At 37.0% G+C, this 19,863-nt stretch overlaps 1 protein-coding gene across 2 annotated transcripts in view; it reads right to left on the reverse strand.

The window, feature by feature from the left end:
• Positions 1–19,182, reverse strand: part of mllt3 (MLLT3 super elongation complex subunit) — a 74,206-nt gene extending 55,024 nt beyond the window's left edge. For both annotated transcript variants that reach the window (XM_052152153.1, XM_052152143.1), the window contains exons 1-2: positions 19,051–19,182; positions 18,388–18,568 (exon numbers count right to left, since the gene is read on the reverse strand). In XM_052152153.1, coding sequence (XP_052008113.1) covers positions 18,388–18,568; positions 19,051–19,062 — 193 coding nt within the window. In that variant the 5' untranslated portion in view covers positions 19,063–19,182. The remainder of the gene's footprint in view (positions 1–18,387; positions 18,569–19,050) is intronic.
• Positions 19,183–19,863: the final 681 nt, after the last annotated feature.

Below are 19,863 nucleotides of genomic sequence, written 5' to 3' on the forward strand. Positions count from 1 at the left end.
TGCGGGGCTATTGGCCCGATGGTGGAAATGCAGATCGATTTTGGCCCCGGTTGGCCCATTGATTGTCCTAGCTCACACTGGCCCGATCGTTGAAAAACAGCTAATGATTTCGATTCACAAAGTGGCTACACAATAGTTCCATGAAGCAAAAAAAAAAACCTTGAACTTTAATATGCGAAGACCTTGAGGTGACCAATTTATATATCAAAACTAGACATTTAGAAGTATATACATGCACCAAGTTCACAGACAATCACAGACCTTTAACAAAGGACATTTCAAGCTTCATCCATATCCATAATGTGTGTATGAGGTATAATTTTCCTTGCAGAAATAATGAGTCAATAAAATGCATTGTGGTCAGAGTAGTATTCTAAGATGACAATAAACCTTTACCAGCCAGACAGGATAAATAAATAACAATAAGACATTTCTACCCTTGACAAATTTCCCATTTGATTTTTACAATTCAACAAATGCAAAGCCTTGAAATTAAGGTCTAAAGCCCAGTAATTGACCATTAGGGGCTGCAAAAAGCAACACCAATATTTATTTATTTTTTACCCTTCATAGTAGTCCTAAAAGGCATTAACTGAGCAACATTACCAAGAACCAAACTAACATGCTCACATCCATTAATAGGCAACATACTAAAGTGATCAGTTGCGAGGTACAATTTCACTACATCTCTCATTAAAATGCCATATATATTACAGCTACTTAAACAGCTCTGACTGATTTGGACTGTTTTATTTCTTGCATTTACACTTTCAGCTCTCAGCAGAAAGCCCTCTGCAGCTTGTCAAGGCTTTGTTTTCCAAAGGTAGGCTATATTTTAGCCTGCCAGCTCAGCTGTCGTATACCCATCAGCAGCAAGAAAGGCTATTATGCTCCTATTCTTGCTATTGTGATTCATTTGTTTTCTAGTCTCAAATCACATATTACTCTGAAATTATTTATTGCTTATAGGAAACCTGTTTAAAGAAAGCAAAGAGATCTAAAACATACTTTTAAATATGAAAGATAATGAACAAAGTAAAAGGATCTTGGGACTGGTAAACATTACTCAGAGTGGCTAAATATGATAAGGATCTCAGTGAATTAGGAAACAGTAGGCCTTTTCCCCAGTGGCACCCTACATCCTTGCATGCAGACGAATCTCATAGTGAAATCGGAAAAATTAGGTTGACTTTCCTTCAGCTGAAATTGGTCTGTGCTTACCAATATTTGAAATGGCAGTATCAATGGTGAAACAGTCCATGGAGTGGCACCAAAAGTGAGTTGTAAAAGCACATTAAGTTTTATGTTATATAATTACGTTCAAATGTTACTTTTTTTTTTAAGTTACGTTTATAAATGCAAAAAAAAACGATTATAAATCGAATACGAGTGACTAAGTCAAACAATGTTTTTTAAACCAATTACAAATCACATTAAAAAGTGATAATACATACAAAAGATCCATAATTCACAATCAGTGAAAAGAATTAATGAAATCAATATTAAAAATCCACATTTGATATCATAATGTCCGCCAATATTTTTCCTCCGTCACAAAACTCCAGTCTGCTGTGAATTCGCAAGAGCATAAGCAGCAGGGACTGTACTAGAATGTTTGGAGCACTGCTCCTAGTGGCCGAAGCGGGATGTGTTTTTGAAAGTAAAGGCACATGCTAGCTCCAGTTTCTAGGTGAAATGCCTGCAGAGGGGAGCCAAAAGCTAATTGTAATGAGATATGTTTTTAAGCTGTGAAGGATGTAATACAGTGAAGAGGAATGCATATTTTGTTAACTCAACCACTGAATCCCAACCCTAAATCTAACCGGCATAAGAGTAAAAATGTAAGCTTAGAGGGAAAATGGAACATCCGAATCGCACTCATCACGGATTATGCGAACGCATATACTTCCTAGTTTTAACGACACTGCTGACGCAACATGCTTCTGCTCGCACCACAAGAAAAGATAAACACACTAAACCAATGCAAAAATTTCATAATGGTCCAGTTTCAGGATACTGGAACATTTGCGACAAACATTTCGACTTCCTGTTTGATCAAGTTGAATACAAATTATCTAAAACATATATAGACTATAAAATAGTGCATAGCATATGCTAATGCCTCTATTTATTGTGACCTGTATACTCTATTATTGTAGTTTTCTTTGTTATATTTTGTTTTACTTTACGGTTATTTACAATTAACGGGCTATGCAAGAACCCTGAATGCTTTGGTAATATTGAAATCCTTTCAAGTCATGCCAATGAAGCTTTGTTAAATCTTGCTCTGAATCTAAGATAACGACAAAGAGAAAGATGAACACATCGTTTAGATTCTTCTAGGGTTCATCTAAATGAATGATCAATTCCCTTTAGCTGTCTTAAGTCTTTGCAGGTGGAAGAATGTGTTAGACTTTACTGAGATAAATGGGGATATTGTTACTTTGTACCACATCAGCCTCTCATTAGCAAACTTAAAAAACAAGTTCCACTATTTGATACTCTCTTAAGAAGCTCCCCTCCTCTTTGTGGATCAAAGGTTCTCACCAATGCATGACTGCAAAGGAGGGTGGGAATGGATGGATGATGAAATCATTCAACCTACTTACACTGCATTGATTTTAGTCTACAAGAAATGGCCTGTTAGAGAAGTCATTTGTAATGTAATGATGATCAACTTTGAGTGCATATTTAACACACACACACACACACACACACACACACACACACACACACACACACACACACACACACACACACACACACACACACACACACACACACACACACACACACACACACACACACACACACACACACACACACGTTGTGTTTCCATGTTTTATGGGGACTTTCTATAGACATAATGGTTTTTATACTGTACAAACTTTATATTCTATCCCCTAAACCTAACCCTACCCCTAAACCTAACCCTCACAGAAAACATTCTGCATTTTTACATTTTCAAAAAACATAATTTAGTATGATTTATAAGCTGTTTTCCTCATGGGGACTGACAAAATGTCCCCACAACGTCAAAAATTTCGGGTTTTACTATCCTTATGGGGACATTTGGTCCCCACAAAGTGATAAATACACGCTCACACACACACACACACACAGTTGTGTTTCCATGTTTTATGGGGACTTTCCATAGACATAATGGTTTTTATACTGTACAAACTTTATATTCTATCCCCTAAACCTAACCCTACCCCTAAACCTAACCCTCACAGAAAACTTTCTGCATTTTTACATTTTCAAAAAACATAATTTAGTATGATTTATAAGCTGTTTTCCTCATGGGGACCGACAAAATGTCCCCACAAGGTCAAACATTTCGGGTTTTACTATCCTTATGGGGACATTTGGTCCCCACAAAGTGATAAACACACACACACACACACACACTATGTCTTCAGTATATAAAGGCACAACTTGTTTGATGCTTTCTTGGGGGAAAATTCAGTACAAGGTTGAAATAAGGACACAAAAAGCTTGGATTTTAGTCAAAATTCTCCCTACAGCAAAGTTCACAAATAATCTCTCAGCTTAAAAAAAAAAAAAAAAACAAAGTTAATTCTGCTGAATTTCACCAAAAACTCAGCACAGAAAATATGAAAAATAGTTTGCAGATTCAATCTCGGCCTTCTAAGCCTTTGAAGATTGGCCTAAAAATCAGATACAGATGCACCACAATATTTTCTTATCGGTTGGAACATCTCCCACCGGTTCAACACAGCCATCTTATTAAAATGGTGCTTGAAGAGGCAGGAAAAACTGCCTATTCTTATACAATATAAAAAATGCATGAATAACAAAATATCTGAGCATTTAAAGGGATTACACACCCACAAATATAAATAATTTACTCCCTCTTATATGGTTTCAAACCCCTTTATGACTTTCTGTGAAACAAAAACGGAGTTGTTAGGCATAAAGTTATGGACTGACAGACAATTAACTTTCAATGCATCTTATTTCCATACAATCTGTACATTTAAATGCCCGGTTATAATCAAACTACATTGGCTTTTTGAGCAGCTACAGTCTTCCTCTGTCTATCCAAGTATACACAACATTATGCTTAATCAAATATTTGAATGAAGAACGACAAATACGGCTTGTTAAAAATACACGTCACACATAACCTCTCTTTCAGAGCATGTATGTGCATAACACAGAGACCAATTGTTTGTCTGCTTAAGGTGTATAAATGCTGGATGAAGCAGAGTTACAATCACATTAACTAGGTCTGCTAGTCCGACTTTGCAATAATCATGTTAACATGACATTTTAAAAAAAGTGGATTATTTTTGGTGTCCGACCATATTCAAACTCAAAGTTCATGCAAGCATTCTGAATTAAATTGAATGGTGACTAAGGTGGTTAGTCCCTAACATTCTTCCAAACATTATTTGTATTCCACAGGAGAAAGTCAGAAATCAGATCATCATATCATTACGAAAACCTATGATTTTAGAAAGGTAAGAGGAAACAACTAAAGGTTTCAAAGTATGGGGTTTCTGTTTTTGTAAATGTGTAGAATTTATGACAGTTTAATCCGTAAACAGTTTTCCCAGCACATGTTTTTGGGTCAACTTAAGCTTCTTGCTTTCTGCCAGGTGGACAATGATCACATCAGGATTCCCCATGAGTGAGAAAAGAGGATTGTGGGTCAGATTTCAGTCTGACATCCCTGCCAACACAACTGTTACAAATTAAAGTCTCCTTCTGCTAGAAACCAACAAAACATTTTGGGCTTCCTACTTTTGCCAAAAAAGTTCTCACTACAATTGATTTTGAAGCTATATTTGTTGCAATTTCAGAGATGGCAGAATGGAAAGTGAAAATCGATCCCATGTTTACAAATTCACAGTGAGAGTTGACCACAGTGACCAATTAAAAACTATGTACATGCCAAATGTTCATATAGTATTTCTTTTTTAAATGGGCATAAATCATGGCCAATGACCTAGTTAAGTTGTGATTCTAATATTTTCTACATTCAACATTGATTAAAAAAGAAAGAAAAAAAAAATAATTGTATTTTTTGTGGCCCCTGAGATTTCACGAAACTACTTAACTTGCATCCTTTAGATATCCGATTTGGCAAGAGTGACTTTGTGAAAGTGAAAATGCATTGTACTGTATGTACTCTTGTTTGCATTCTGCCAAGAACGTAAACTCCAGCTTACAGGAGTGGAGTAAAGACAAGAGCCAACTGCTTTATGGCATGCAAACATACAAGTCAAAGGAGTGAAAGAATTGCCAACAGACAGGCCTTATAAACCATGCTTCAATAAACCACTTCCTCCTTTTCTCCCCCTCACCCCTTTGACTCACTAAAACACCAGGGGAAAAATCAGCATTTATGGCCCAGTTCCGGTTTTGTACTGCTGCTCACAAGCTCCCCATCCCATCCATCCATCCATCCATTCTGTCTCTCCATCCCTCATGTCCTCATCTCTCCCTCTTCCACTCCTTTCATGCCAACAGAGGCGGCACTCTGGAGTTTCATGACTGCATAGCCATTTGTACATCACCAATACAAGAAGGTATAATTTCCGCAGCGTTGTAAAACAATTACAGGGCAGTTTATGCAGCATTGTTGTGACTGTGGGTGTATGATTTTTTTGTTGCAGACTTCTCAAACTCGGTCTGCCTTAAGCTTCTTCAATGAGCAGTGAGATCTATCTATTTTGAACATTTTAAAACAATAGAGAAAGCATATGTTCTGTGAAAAGGTAATATTTCAATGAGTAAATTGAAAGGCCTTATATGGCCACACTATAGCCAAGTCATCACTAACACATTTTTTATTGAAAACTCCATGGTTTCCATTACCAAACGTTATCGTTTGGCAAAGTATGCAGTACTAGAGAGTATTTCCAAAGTCTTGTAAATGTAACAAAATCAATGAGTTTATCAATGAAAATGTATTAGTTTTACCTGGCCATTTACTGGACTCCATTTCACGTTGGGAGTCCTGATGAACAAAAGATTTATTTCGCAATGACTGGCTGATTGCACATTATCCTGCAATCAGCCAGTACACCTACTTATCAAATAAATGTACATGGACATAACAAAAAAAATTTCAAGAGTTGAATTAGTTGGGAATATTTCATTATATGAGAAGAAAGATGGCAGAGTGAAACAAGGGAAGTGAAACTATGTAGGTTGGCTGGGAAAATGGTAAATTATACTGCCCTTTAAATGGCAAAACACAGCAACTATGGACACATTAGCCATGTTTCCATCCAAGTAATGGATTTGGATACAAAATTGGAATATTGCAAAAACCAGACATCACAGTGTTTCATGTCCGATTCAGAAGAGGTTAATCTTGTTAAAAGTGTCTGCAGTGCGGCTCAGCGAGACAGTCAGTGTTCAATTGAATGAGACACTCGATCGCGCCATTCGTTCTCTTATTTGGACAGTAAAATGTGATTAGAATATAAAGTGCACAATAATCGGTTAGATCAAATAATCACAATCAGACGATTATTTAATAATGGAGATAGGCGTAATATTCGGTACGTGTTTACAGTTTTTGCAGATGAATTATTAATGAAAAAAACAATTATCCACCTCGAAGTAGCACATTTGTTTCCATCAAACACTTTTTATGCATTATTCCTAAAATCATAAAGAATATGTGGATAAAAACCCAGCAATTGAAACTTAATTTTCAAAGTTTTTTTGACTATTATAAAACAGTCTCACTGTGTTTTCCTTGAACAGATAGGTCTAGTCATAATGCGTAGTTATAGTGCAGTGTTATTTGCCCTTGCAGGGCCATATAAAGTTAGGCGGTTCACACAAAAATATTTGACCACAGAATGCCACAATTAAATAATTAGAGGTTAACTGCTTTATAACGAAGCCTTATTTGTTCACATTGTGATATAGTGCACGCAACATATTCAAGATTTTCACAAGTCACAAACATGTTATTTTTTTTTTTTTTTTTTTTTCACAAACATGTTAAACAGGTCAAACAAAGTATGTGGTGCCAGCAGCCATGCCTTCACAGTTTAATGATATGTGCATGGTTAAAAGATCACTCCTTCACAGGGAAGAAATATGACAGTCATGCATGATGGGAAATAGAAATGTGTGGCAGAATGTATTCCACATGTGGGGGGGGGGGGTATTTATATCATGCAATCCAGCCAGAGACCCAATTATTTTTGCTGTATGTGTGCAAGTGTGTGTATGCTCCTGAACAGGAAAATGACAAGACTGCAAGATGCTCACAGCTCACCATACCAGAAATTAAAATCACAGTAAATGACTCCTTCTAAAATTAACAATAATTGTGAAGATAACATTATGAGGAGGCAACCACGCATGAAGACATATTTTGAAAATGAAGATACAATTAATTGCTCATATTGTAATTGGAAATCTGTTAAATGTAATGTGCACAAAGGCATTGGTGATACCCATGCTGACATCTTTATCCAACAAATTTGAAGCAGACACTGAGAAACAAAACAGACAGTTTCATATATCAAGCAGTTAACCTTGACATGAAAAGAAGGCATTTGGCATTAACCCTTTTGAGACACAGAGCCCATTCATCAACAGTAAAATTGTGTAAATAAGTTCTGCTTAAAACGACACCTGTATGGGATGACAATGATGTAGCCATTTGATCATATTTTTAAAAGGACACCATGACAAATTTTCAGAAAGTGTCCTATATATATTGTCCACCCCACTCAGTAGTTATTATTATCAGCATCAGCCATTGGAAAGTCCATCAATGAACCACAAATGAGCAGAATTTATCCATGTATATACATTAAAATGGTTTTCACAATCAAGTTTACCATCATCACAATCACATATGCATTTTTTTGCATGATTTTACTAGTTAAAAAAGCAGGTTTTCGAGAACATAGCACTGTCAATCTGAGACAAAAGGCACTACCCCAAATTCTGCCCCCACGTCTACAATTTCATAAATCACACTAGCTGTCAGATTCAAATTCCTAAGCTCCTAAATTCCACTCCATGGGGAGTCAGTTCATCTCTCTCTCTCAAGGATGGATCCATTTCCATTGAGGGGGAAAGAGATCTGGCAAGCACACAGAAGAATAGGGGCGGAAAGGAAGGCAGTTTCCACTGACATCCAAGCCATACTTTGCCTGAGGAGGCCTCATACTCTGTGGTTTCTGTGTATTTACAAGATAAGACACTGAAATAACCCCAACTTCTGATCAGCTAAAAGCCAATGAGATGGCTCAAAGTTAAAAGGCTTACGGATCGGACTACAGACGTCTCAGACAAAGATGCCTACATGCAAACATGTTGACCTGATCATTATGGGACCACAAAAAGTAAGAACAAAGTGGTACTGGTGAATGACTTTTATCAGCATACAAAAAAAATTACAAAATAAAACATTAAAAGGAAAGGCGTGGCTCTCTGACTAAATAGTGTCAACATTTTTGGGAAAACATGTTTCAAACCATGAATGATCTCATCCAGTTCTTGGAAAATAGTGGTTTTGCCAAGGCAAGCATCTCTATTACACTTGCTCAAATTTGGGGTTAGAGATTAACAAACCCCTAACCCGGATTATTGAAAAGGCATTTACCAGGTTTACAACAAGTTAAGATCAAACAACAGCATTTGTAGCATGATGCTGATTACCACAGAATATATATATTTATTTATTTTTTTTTTATTTATTTATTTTTTTTTTGGTTAAATAAACAATGAAAGAATTGCAGTTACAGAAAGGTGCTAACAGTGGAAGTGAATGGGGCCAGTCAGTAAACGTTAACATATGCATTGTTCCAAAAACATAGCCACAAGATGTATACATTATACATGTTAACATGATTTCAGTGTGATAAAATTATAGCCTTATCAGTGTAAAGTTATATCCAATATAATGTTGGTGCCATAACTTTGCAACTACGGAAAACTTTGCAAGCTATTTTATCAAACTATCATGCAGAACAGATATTTTAATCCCACTGAAATTATGTTAACATGTATGTTTAAAACTTGTTGCTATACTTTTTAATTTTAGAATTTAAGGACTGGCCCCTTTCACTTCCAATGTAAGTTGCTTGCTATAACTGTGATTCTTGCTTTTTAAAAAAACAAACCAGGGATGAGTCAAATATATTTTTCTGTGGTAATTAGGGCTGGGTATTGATACAGATTTCCCAATTTGATTGAACATGTTAAATCAGAAGTTTACATTCACTTGTTTGAAGTCATTTAAACTATTTTTTTTAACCACTCCACATATTTAATATTAGCAAACTATAGGTTTGACAAGTCGTTTAGGACATCTACTTTGTGTATGACAAGTAATTTTTCCAACAATTGTTTACAGACAGATTGTTTAACTATTAATTGACAATATCACAATTCAAGTGGGTCAGAAGTTTACACACAAAGTTAACTGTGCCTTTAAGCAGCTTGGAAAATTACAGAAAATGATATCAAACCTTGACAATTAGCTTCTGACAGGAGGTGTAATGAATTGGAGGTGTACTGTGGATGTATTATTATTGGCTGTGTCATAAATTTTGTGTTTTGCAAAGTTTGCTACTTCAGTATTTGCAGATTATTTTTTCACTTGTTTCTATGGTATACTCTAAAACAATGATAAGCATTTCATAAGTTTTAAAAGCTTTTAACATTCAAACATTGCAAAACATTCAATATATGCAAAGAGTCAATATTTACATTGTTGACCCTTGTTCTTCATACACCTCTGCAAATCGCTCTGGCATGCTGGATACCAGCTTCTGGGCCAAATCCTGACTGATGGCGATCCATTCTTGCCTTATTATTATCAGATTTGATCACAATTTGTAGGCTTCTGCTTGTCCACTTGCCTTTTGAGGATTGACCACAAGTTCTCTATGGGATTAAGATCCAGGGAGTTGCCTAGCCATGGATACAAAATTTCAATGTAATGATCTCGGAGCCACTTCATTATCACACTTGCCTTGAGACACGTTGCTCCATCATGCTGGAAAATGCACGGATCATCACCAAATTGCTCCTTGGGCGAAGTTGCTCTTGCAGGACGTTTTGATACCATTCAGCCAGAATTGTGGAGCCCATTCCCTTAGATGAAAAACAACCCAACACATGGATGGTCTCAGGATGCTTCACTGTTGGCACGACACAGGACTCAGGAGGTAGCGTTCACCTTTTCTTCTCCGGACTATCAATTTTCCAGATGTCCCAAACAGTCAGAAGGGGGTTTCATCAGAGAAAATATCTTGGCACCAGTCTTCAGCTGTCCAATCCTTGTACTTCCAGCAGAATTTCAGTCTGTCCTTGATGTTTTTCTTGGAGAGAAGTGGCATCTTTGCTGCCCCTCTTGACACCAAGCCATTGTACAAAAGTCCTCACCTCAGTGTGCGTGCAGATGCACTCACACCAACCTGCTGCCAATATTGAGCAAACCCTGCACTGGTGGTGACATGATTCTGTAGCTGAATCCTCAGTAGGAGATGGTCCTGGCACTTCTTGGACACTCTGAAATGTCCTGAAGCCTTCTTCACTGTAGTTGAACCTCTATCCTTGAAGTTCTTGATGATCCGGTTAATGGTTCTTTCAGGTGCAATATTCTTTGCAGCAATTTCCTTGCATGTGAGGCCATTTTGATGCAAAGCGATGATGGCTGCACGTCTTTCTTTAGAGGTAACAATTGCCAACAAGAACACAATGATTGGAAGCACTTCTTCCCTCCTTTTATAGCAATCAGTCTGCTCTTATAATCCAATCAGAATGATAGAGTGATTTCACCAGAATAGTACTCGTTCACACTTTACCAGGTGCTGCTGATATTAGTGAAATTATGTTAGCTGGTCATTTTGTGCCAGAGCCAAAAAAACTGTGAAATTTGGTTTTTTTGTGATAGTTCGTTTTTTTGGCCAATGAAGCTTTTTTCAATTATTTTAAATGCATCTGATCACTCTGCACAATAATCTAGAAACAATGTGAATCAACACCACAACAACTGAAGCAGAAAACAGAATGTATGTCACTGCCAATACTTTTGGCCACGGCTGTATTTTAAGGTCTACCTTCAGACTCAGTGGCTCTTTGCTTGACATCATGGGAAAATCCAAAGAAATCAGCCAAGAACTCAAAAACAATTGTGGACCTCCACAAGTCTGGTTCATCCTTGGGAGCAATTTCCAAATGCCTGAAGGTGCACAATCATCGGTTCAAACAATGGTACGCATGTATAATCACAAAGGGACCATGAAGCCATCATACCACTCAGGAAGGAGATGCATTTGGTCTCCTAGATATGGTACAAAAAGTGTTAATCAATCCCAAAACAAAAGCAAAAGGACCTTGTGAAGATGGTGGATAAACGGTAGACAAGTATCTATATCCACAGTAAAACGAGTCCTATATCGACATAACCTGAAAGGCTGCTCATCAAGGAAGAAGCCACTGCTCCAAAACCGCCATAAAAATGCCAGACTACAGTTTGCAAGTGCACATGGGGACAAAGATCTTACTTTTTGGAGAAATGTCCTCTGGTCTGATTAAACAAAAATTGAAGTGTTTGTCCATAATAACCATTGTTATGTTTGGAGGAAAAAGTGTAAGGCTTGCATGCCGAAGAACACCATCCCAACCCTGAAGCATGGGGGTGGCAGCATCATGTTGTGAGGGTGCTTTGCTGCAGGAGGGAGTGGTGCACTTCACAAAAAAGATTGCATCATGAGGAAAGAAAACTATGTGGATATATTGAAGCAACATCTCAAGACACCAGCCAGGAAGTTAAAACTACAAATGGGGCTTCCAAATGGACAATGACCTCAAACAAACCACAGTTGCAACAAAATGGCTTCAGGAAAAGTAAAGGTATTGGAGTGGCCATCACAAAGCCCTGACCTCAAACCTGAAATGGGCTAAAATTCCAGCAACATATTGTGAGAAGTTTGTGGAAGGCTACCCAAAAGGTTTGACTCAATTTAAACAATTTGTAAACTGCTGACCTACTGGGAATGTGATGAAAGTGGTAAAAGCTGAAAGAAATAATATTCTCAACTATTATTCTGACATTTCACAATCTTAAAATAAAGTAGTGATCCTAACTGAGCGAAGACAGGGAAGGTTTTCTACTATTAAATGTCACGAATTGTGAAAAACGTATTAAATGTATTTGGCTAAGGTGTATGTAAATGTCTGTCTTCAAATATTTAATATTTTGTTACATGTTTGTTTAATTATATAAATTTTACTAGTCACAGGTATTTACATTGATTTGTTGAACACATGCTAAAAAAGGTACTGTTTCTTTAAGGAAACCCAACATTTCTGTAAACAGCATATGTAAATGAGCGCATGTTAATGAGAGCGACTTTAATGGCTTTCTCTCATCTATTCTATACATGATTACATTTAAATGCCTTTTTTTGTTGTGGTTTTTGATCAACAATTGACTGTAGAGGACAGAAAGGGTATTAAAGAGACATTATTCAATGACAAATGGGTCACGTGTATTTGTCTTTAGACACAAACACATTACACGGAACTTTTACTTTCAACGCACAGCGAAATGATCTTGCTGCTGAATACTTCACTACAAAACTATACAATTAATTCACTGGTAAGTGAATTCTTAACATTTACCAGCCAGTTGCCTAATGTATGAATTTTTAGTCGCATAAAATTTTTTTTGCAAATGTGATTGATTTCCTTTCATTATATGTTGCACATATAGATTAAAAGTTCGATCTTGGGATTTAAGAATTGATAGAGATTGTTTAAAATTAAAATTGCAATGCATCTAGAAAATCGATATTATTACCCACCGATATGGCAAAAGATATTAACATGATATTTTTTTCATATCATTCGATATTTATCACATTTGCAAAAAAAAATTAATTTCCAAAAAAAAGAAGAGAAAACAAAATCCTAAACAGTCTAAATAGTCTTTACAAAACTGCATTAGGGGCCCAGACACAGCCAATGCAGTGGTGTCTGAGGGATCTACAATATTTTAGAGAGTTTATCAATTGAGTGCAGTTGGATACGAATGTTATTAGATGATCTGTTCATTTTGAATCATAATGAAGCTGTATGTATATGTGTATATATAAAAAAATATATATTTTTTTTACATTAAAAATATTTTCATATTTCTTCACATACAGATATCCAAGTATGGGGGCATATAAGCCCTTGTGACTGAGGAATGATACTGTATGGGGGTTCAGGGGTATCTCCAGAGAGAAACTTTTGAAAATGTAAAATTCTGAATGGACCATTTTTCTATTTTCATTAAAGTGAGAAAGACTAGACTACAAACTAGGAATCATTTTGTCTTTCATCCTTGTCAGAGATGATGAAATCTGAATAATTTCACAAAGTTAGAACAGAAATCTATTTGTTTATTATTAAAGGTTTGGAACATGCTGAGTATTAAAACTACATATACAAAGAAAGAACGTTATGGTCTAAAGGCGCTCTGGAAACACGCATCTCATGTTTATGCACATGTGGGGAAAAGAGGATGCGGGTACGGCCCGGAACAGGGCATCAGTGAAGCGCGTTTCAGTGCTAGAGAAAAATATTCAAGAATACAGCACAGAAAGATAAGATATGATATAGGCCTAACCGGAATTGTTGTTTTGTTGCGCTGCTCACTAGAGACGATGAGAGGGCATAAAAGTCGTCATGATGTCTTGCAGTCAAGATTGAATCAATCTGGGGTACGGATCCGGAAAGCGGTGACCTGCATAGCGGGGGCAATAACAACTTCATACAGTCCGAGGCTGCGTTTCCACTGATGCGGAAGAAATCCGCACAAAGCCACTACCAACGCTAGGGAACCGCTTGCCCCACACTGCTGTCAATTTTACAATCCACCTCGCGAGCTTGATGCTCGGCTTCCATAGGAAGGAATTGAAAGCGCTCGCTCACATTTGCTCAGCACACGCCAGTGGAAACATACAATAAGAAAGCCAAACTGCTAGCGTTTTTAGCAACACGCATGTCTAGATGTAGAACACAGGCTAAATATCGAAATTTACTCAAAAGCTTATCGTCGATATCGTGGAGTTTTTATCGCGATAAATATTGATATCGTTTTATCACCCAGCCCTACCTAGTGGTAATCAACATTACAGTATGCCAAAAATGCAGTATGCCATGTTTGAGCTTCACTTGTATTGAACCCAGAACATTTCTTAAATGTTTTATCATCCGTCTGGCGGATGATAAAACAGGAGAAAAAAAAAAAGAGTCCACCTAGACTTGCTCTATGGAACTAAGATATATTTAGCTGCCAGAATATAATACAGACATGGAGGTGGGCTCTTTTGACTTAGGCCAGAAAGCAACACCCTAGTAACCACTTAGCAATGCCCTTAAAACACAAAGATGACCTTGGAGTACCAAGCCCTACTCACGCTTTCTTCAGTAAACTCAGCAAAAAAAAAAAAAAAGGAAAACTTGAGTACACCCTGCTGAAAAAACAATATTGAATTCTCCTTCAACTTACTATTTTCTCCATAATATAGCACCTTGAGGGCAAAAGCAAAGTTGTACGGGATTACTACAGTAAAATTGAAGGAAGCTATTTTAAGCTCTTTCCACTTATTAGGAACAAACGTACTGCCAAGGCAAGCAGAGGCATATTGGCATGATCCATTGATGTCATGACACAATTCCATTTTATCAGTAGCAATAAGGATATACATTCTGCTGTGTAAATATGAAAATAATTTATAGACATAATACGGACTATATTCGCTCTGTGTGGGCATTCGTTTTCTCTGGTATATGACTGAATGTGATGCTTAATTGACCTTGGATTGTCAGTCAATGCTGGTCTGGTTGTGGGTGACAGCTTTAAAACACCAAACTTTTCCACTGCTAAATTATAGGTAGCCACTTGTCAAGACAAAAGCCAGACATTTTTATTTTAGTGTGTACTTTTCAAAGCTGGCATAGATGGGTGCAGGTGAAATGATCGTTAATGTTTCACTCCATTTATTTTGGGGTTTGTTATCCCCCTCATTCCTCTGCTAGCACAAAATATCAGGTTTCCAAGGCTACACAGCATGGCTGCTAATCATGATATTCTCTCTCTCTTTCTTTGTCCCAGCCACACATCTCCCACCTTTGTCTACATGTCCAGGTACCCATGATTTTAGAAATTGGGAAACATCATATGCCATGTCCACAAAAGCACCCCTAATGAAATGGAACCTCATCACAAGACAGCAAAAAATAAATAAATAAATACATTCTTCCAAATTAAATTATAAATCTGTGAGAAATGCATATGAGAAAGCAAGTAACCCTCTAAGTGAGACAGAGAGGCAACATGTGTAATATACAACAGCTGTGAGAGCGCAAATGAATAATACGGTCTTCCAAAAAAAAAAAGAAGAAAAAAAAAAGAAGAAAAAGGCACTTAATGCCACAGAAAAGTTTTAGAAAACTCTGTGTGTGTGTCCAGCTGTTCCTTTTGGGGCAGTATGGTGAGACTGTTGGTATTAAACTGTCAAACACATGCCCGTCTGTGCACAAGGTTTCCCTCCAACTTCCACTCAGCTCGTCTCAACACCGGCTAGCACTGATCAAAGCCCTGAGGAGGGAGGGTGGGGGAAGAAGGGGGAGGCGTAGCCTCCTGGGACCCCAAATAATAAGCCTGGCTGTTTACCTTACAAGCGCACCATAAATTTTGCCTTAGACCAAGTCTAAGAAAGCAGGTTTTCTGTATTCTTCCCATCCACAGAGAGTCCTGTTGTCAATTATCTGCGGAGTATGCAGAATGAGGTGTTTACTGAAGCTTATTTTTCACAGCTTTAAATAAAGACTACAAATATTCAAACTGTTATTTAAATCAATGCTTTGACTTACACGATGCAAACATAGAAGAACTCTGACAATTACATTTCAAGTGTCTATTCCATAAAGTATGTACATCTATCTTCCCTTAGTTCATCCGGGACCAAAGACTTTGACAAATCCATTATAAACATCACTTAACGAAACACTTTGAAAAAAGGCAGAAGACCTCAGGAAGTATAAGACTAATTTGTCTCAATGCAAAAACATTTTAGGGTGCGTACCATATATAAGGTGCAGTTTTGTAGAATCTCTAAAAGCTGGTGGCATAAGGCCAGGAGGATTAATTAGAGGTTAAGTATCCTCCTGTTGCTTTCACATTTTTTTTCTTCTGCAAACCCTGTTAGATATATGTCAAAGAAAAGGGAGAGGGACAATAAGTTAAAGCAAACCTACATTTGGTTTAACTCTTGTCATCATAGACCTTAAGAGCATGTTTCGAGGAATTTCCAAATTAGGACTGGCCACTGATTTATGGTCCGTTTTAAAGTTTTGAGAAAATAAATATGGGGGACATTTTCACCACACACATACAGCTGGTGAGCCCCCCTCCCTTTCTGATCTTACATAAACACAAAAAAAGGATTTCTGTGACAAATCAGACCTGTGGCAGTGAACATATAAGCTCCATAACCCAAAGGAGTTAGGAAAGTATTAGCATATATTTATTTGAAGCCATGCATCTTAAAGGAATATTCAAGGTTCAAAACAAGTTAAGATCAATTGACAGCATTTGTGGCATAATTTTGATAACCACAAAAAAAAACTATTTTGACCTGCCCTTCTTTTTCTTTTAAAAAAGCTAAAATCTGGTTCCAGTGAGACACTTACAATGGAAGTAAATGGGGCCAATCTGTAAATATTAAAATACACACTGTTTCAAAAGTATAGCCATGAGACGTGAACAACATGTGTTAACTTGATTTTAGTGTGATCAAATAGCTCACTAAACTTTTCTGTGTAAAGTTATAGTCAATATTACAACTTCATTGCCATTATGATGTAATGTCAAGGAACCCTAAAATGACTAAAAATGACTACTTTACAGCACAAATAATGCACAGAAGGAATAATGTAAGTGCTTTTATAGAATTAAAAGATTCATGTTTCTTCCTTTAAAACCTCCCAAAATTGGCCGCATTCATCTCCATTGGAAGTGCCTCAATGTAACTTCTTTAAAAAAAGCAAAAATCGAAAAGGAGGGACGAGTCAAATTTATTTTTTGTGATAATCAACACTATGCCACAAATGCTGTCAACTGAGCTTAAATTGTTTTGATCCTGGAAATTTTCTTTAAGATGTCCTCAGAAAAACAGCAAACCCAAGTTCTTCAGAGCAATTTTCCAAACTTTGTGGCTTGATATCCCACTGCAGCAATAAAACAATCAGTCTTACAATTCTAAATGTTTTCATTATTACAATTTTAGTTATAGACTGCAGTTCTGTAAAGCAAAGATGCACCACTTATTGACCTGACAACAGCGTGTAATAAAATGGTGTTGCGCAACTGTATGCGCAACTTGCGCAAAACACGCAATTACAACATAAAAAAAAAGAACAAACAATAGGAGAAAAAGGCTACTGAAGGAAAATATTTGCCCTGAAACCAGCAATATTTAAAAACTGTTCTCAATGAAGTGCACATGTTCTCCTATAACCAGAGTGGCGCGTAATCATGACACGCAATACAACAACATTCTCAGGCATTTCCCCCGCACTTATCACGTCACAGCAAACCATCAAATATTTTAATGTATTCCTTCCTAAGCTTTTTATCAAGCCGTCACGATACCTCCAGTATGTCACTTTCACTAAAGCCACTTTCATCCGCTATCGTTTACAACACTTCTGCTCTTGCTTGGTGTGTTAGTTTATAATCGTGAATAGCCTATGAACTGTAATAATAGGAATCTCTCTGGAACCACATACTGTCATATAAGCTTCGGCAACATATTTATGAATAGGCGTAGCGCTTCAGACATTTTCAAAGGCGAAATTTAAAAACGTCTTTATTCAAAATGTGCATTAGATAATAATGGACCTGAAGGTGAAATGGCATGTTCTTAATGCTGCTTTTAGAAATGAGAAAATAACTTAAAAATAAAAAGTCAGCAGACAACAGTTTAAAATTGCGTAACTTTCGCGTTTAATGTGTAACAATTTTAGAAGCTTTTAAGAAGTTGTCGCGTATTGCTTAATGCGCGTTAGGCTAATTGTCATGTGTAAAAAAAAAAAACACACAACAAAACCTCAAAAATTCAAGTAGCCTTAAAGAATCAAAATGTGGCAAGTTTAAATCCAAAACATGTCTGATAAACATCTTAAAACAGTTTCGGAAATGACAACTGACAACTTCTTTCAATTTTCCCTCGTTGAAAGCTTATGCGTCAACCTTACGTTGCCAAGGTGCGTTCAAGGAAGAATCACAAATCATTCCAGTCCTTATATTCAAGTCAGTCCACAATTATTCATACTAACAAATAATTCCAAATAAATTCACCCCTCGTTACCTACCTCTTTTTGGTTTTGGGAAACTTTCGTGGAGATGAAACACGACTTTCTCCACAAAGTGCTGAATGTTGCTGTGTTCAGGTCCGCGAACAAACACCATCCAGTCGTGCGTAAAACCTTCCAAGGTGGGTTTCTTTCGGACCTGGGCACGGTGACCGAGTTCCAGTTTCACCTGAACGGCACCCTAAAACCCAAATATTAACTTAATAATAACGTCGCCGAATATTAAACATAAAAACAATATTTTCCCGGACAATGCGCTTTACAACCTTAGATCCCACTCAGTCGCCACACTAATGCAAATCAAAATAGGCCTAGTATAGCCTATAAAATATATTCAGTTATAATACCACAAGCTATAGTGGCTTGTTTAACCTGGTTTAATAAAGCAGATAATTTCTGTGCAATCTGTACGATTTGTAGATCTTTGTTATTGGATGCACTCCTTTTGTTTGAAATCTTTCAAGCGCATCACTTTTGCAGACATGCACAAATTCATTGGAAACGCACGACTCCACTTGTTCTACTGTACTTGAGTATCCCGATGGAAATATGGCTGGAAAACCCTCATATGCGTTTCATCGCTTATTTAAACCAGTCGACAACGAGCACAGGCACTGGAGACCCAAAACAATGCACCGATTTAGCAGGTAAAGCCCTACTCACCGAATTGGCCATTGTTGAGGCCACGGGATAATGCTATTTCATGGAGAATTTGGTTTAAATAAGGACACCGAGGACTGCCGACGCCCGATGGCGGACATGGTCTTTTAATTGTGCTCTCCGTGCAAGTTTTCAAAGGCTGAGGAGTAAAGTGAGACGCATGCGCGTGAGTGTCAGCGCGTGCACTGTCTCAGTCTGTGCGCTGCACAAGACGAGCCAATGGCAGCGCGAGCTAACCAAGAACCACTTTTAACCCGTGTAAAACCAAAGTTGTCGTTGCTCAACAACTTCCATTTCCACTTACATCACTGCACTAAGTGTGCACTTATGCATTTATATACGGAGTTATTGTTTTTTTTTTTTTTTTATTGCGTCATCTTCTGTATTTACTGTAGGCCTATATTTATTATAGAAGATTGCTATATATTTTCACTACAATCCCCTTCCCTAGTCTACTTTTGGGTTAAACTGAATGACGGACTGCTGTTATATATGCGATTCAATATGCATAGCTATATTTTATATATTAAGCATTATATTAACATATTTGATATAGTAAATCACTCACAGTCTTTTATCATACCGTGGCAAAACCACTCTCATCTCTGCATGCAAATTGCATTTTCTGAAACCAGCAGTAGCCTACAAGTTTTCAATCTATTTTATTATTTAGGGAACAAAGTTATATAGAGGACACAAACTGTATTTAAACATTTTAATGTAAGAGATGTATATAACGTAAATGTTTGTAATAAATAGTTCATGAAAAATATTTAACAACAAACAACAAAGAAACAACAAAAAATATGCACATTC

This window comes from Xyrauchen texanus, chromosome 2 (assembly GCF_025860055.1).
Source record: "Xyrauchen texanus isolate HMW12.3.18 chromosome 2, RBS_HiC_50CHRs, whole genome shotgun sequence".
Classification (NCBI taxonomy): Eukaryota; Metazoa; Chordata; class Actinopteri; order Cypriniformes; family Catostomidae; genus Xyrauchen; species Xyrauchen texanus.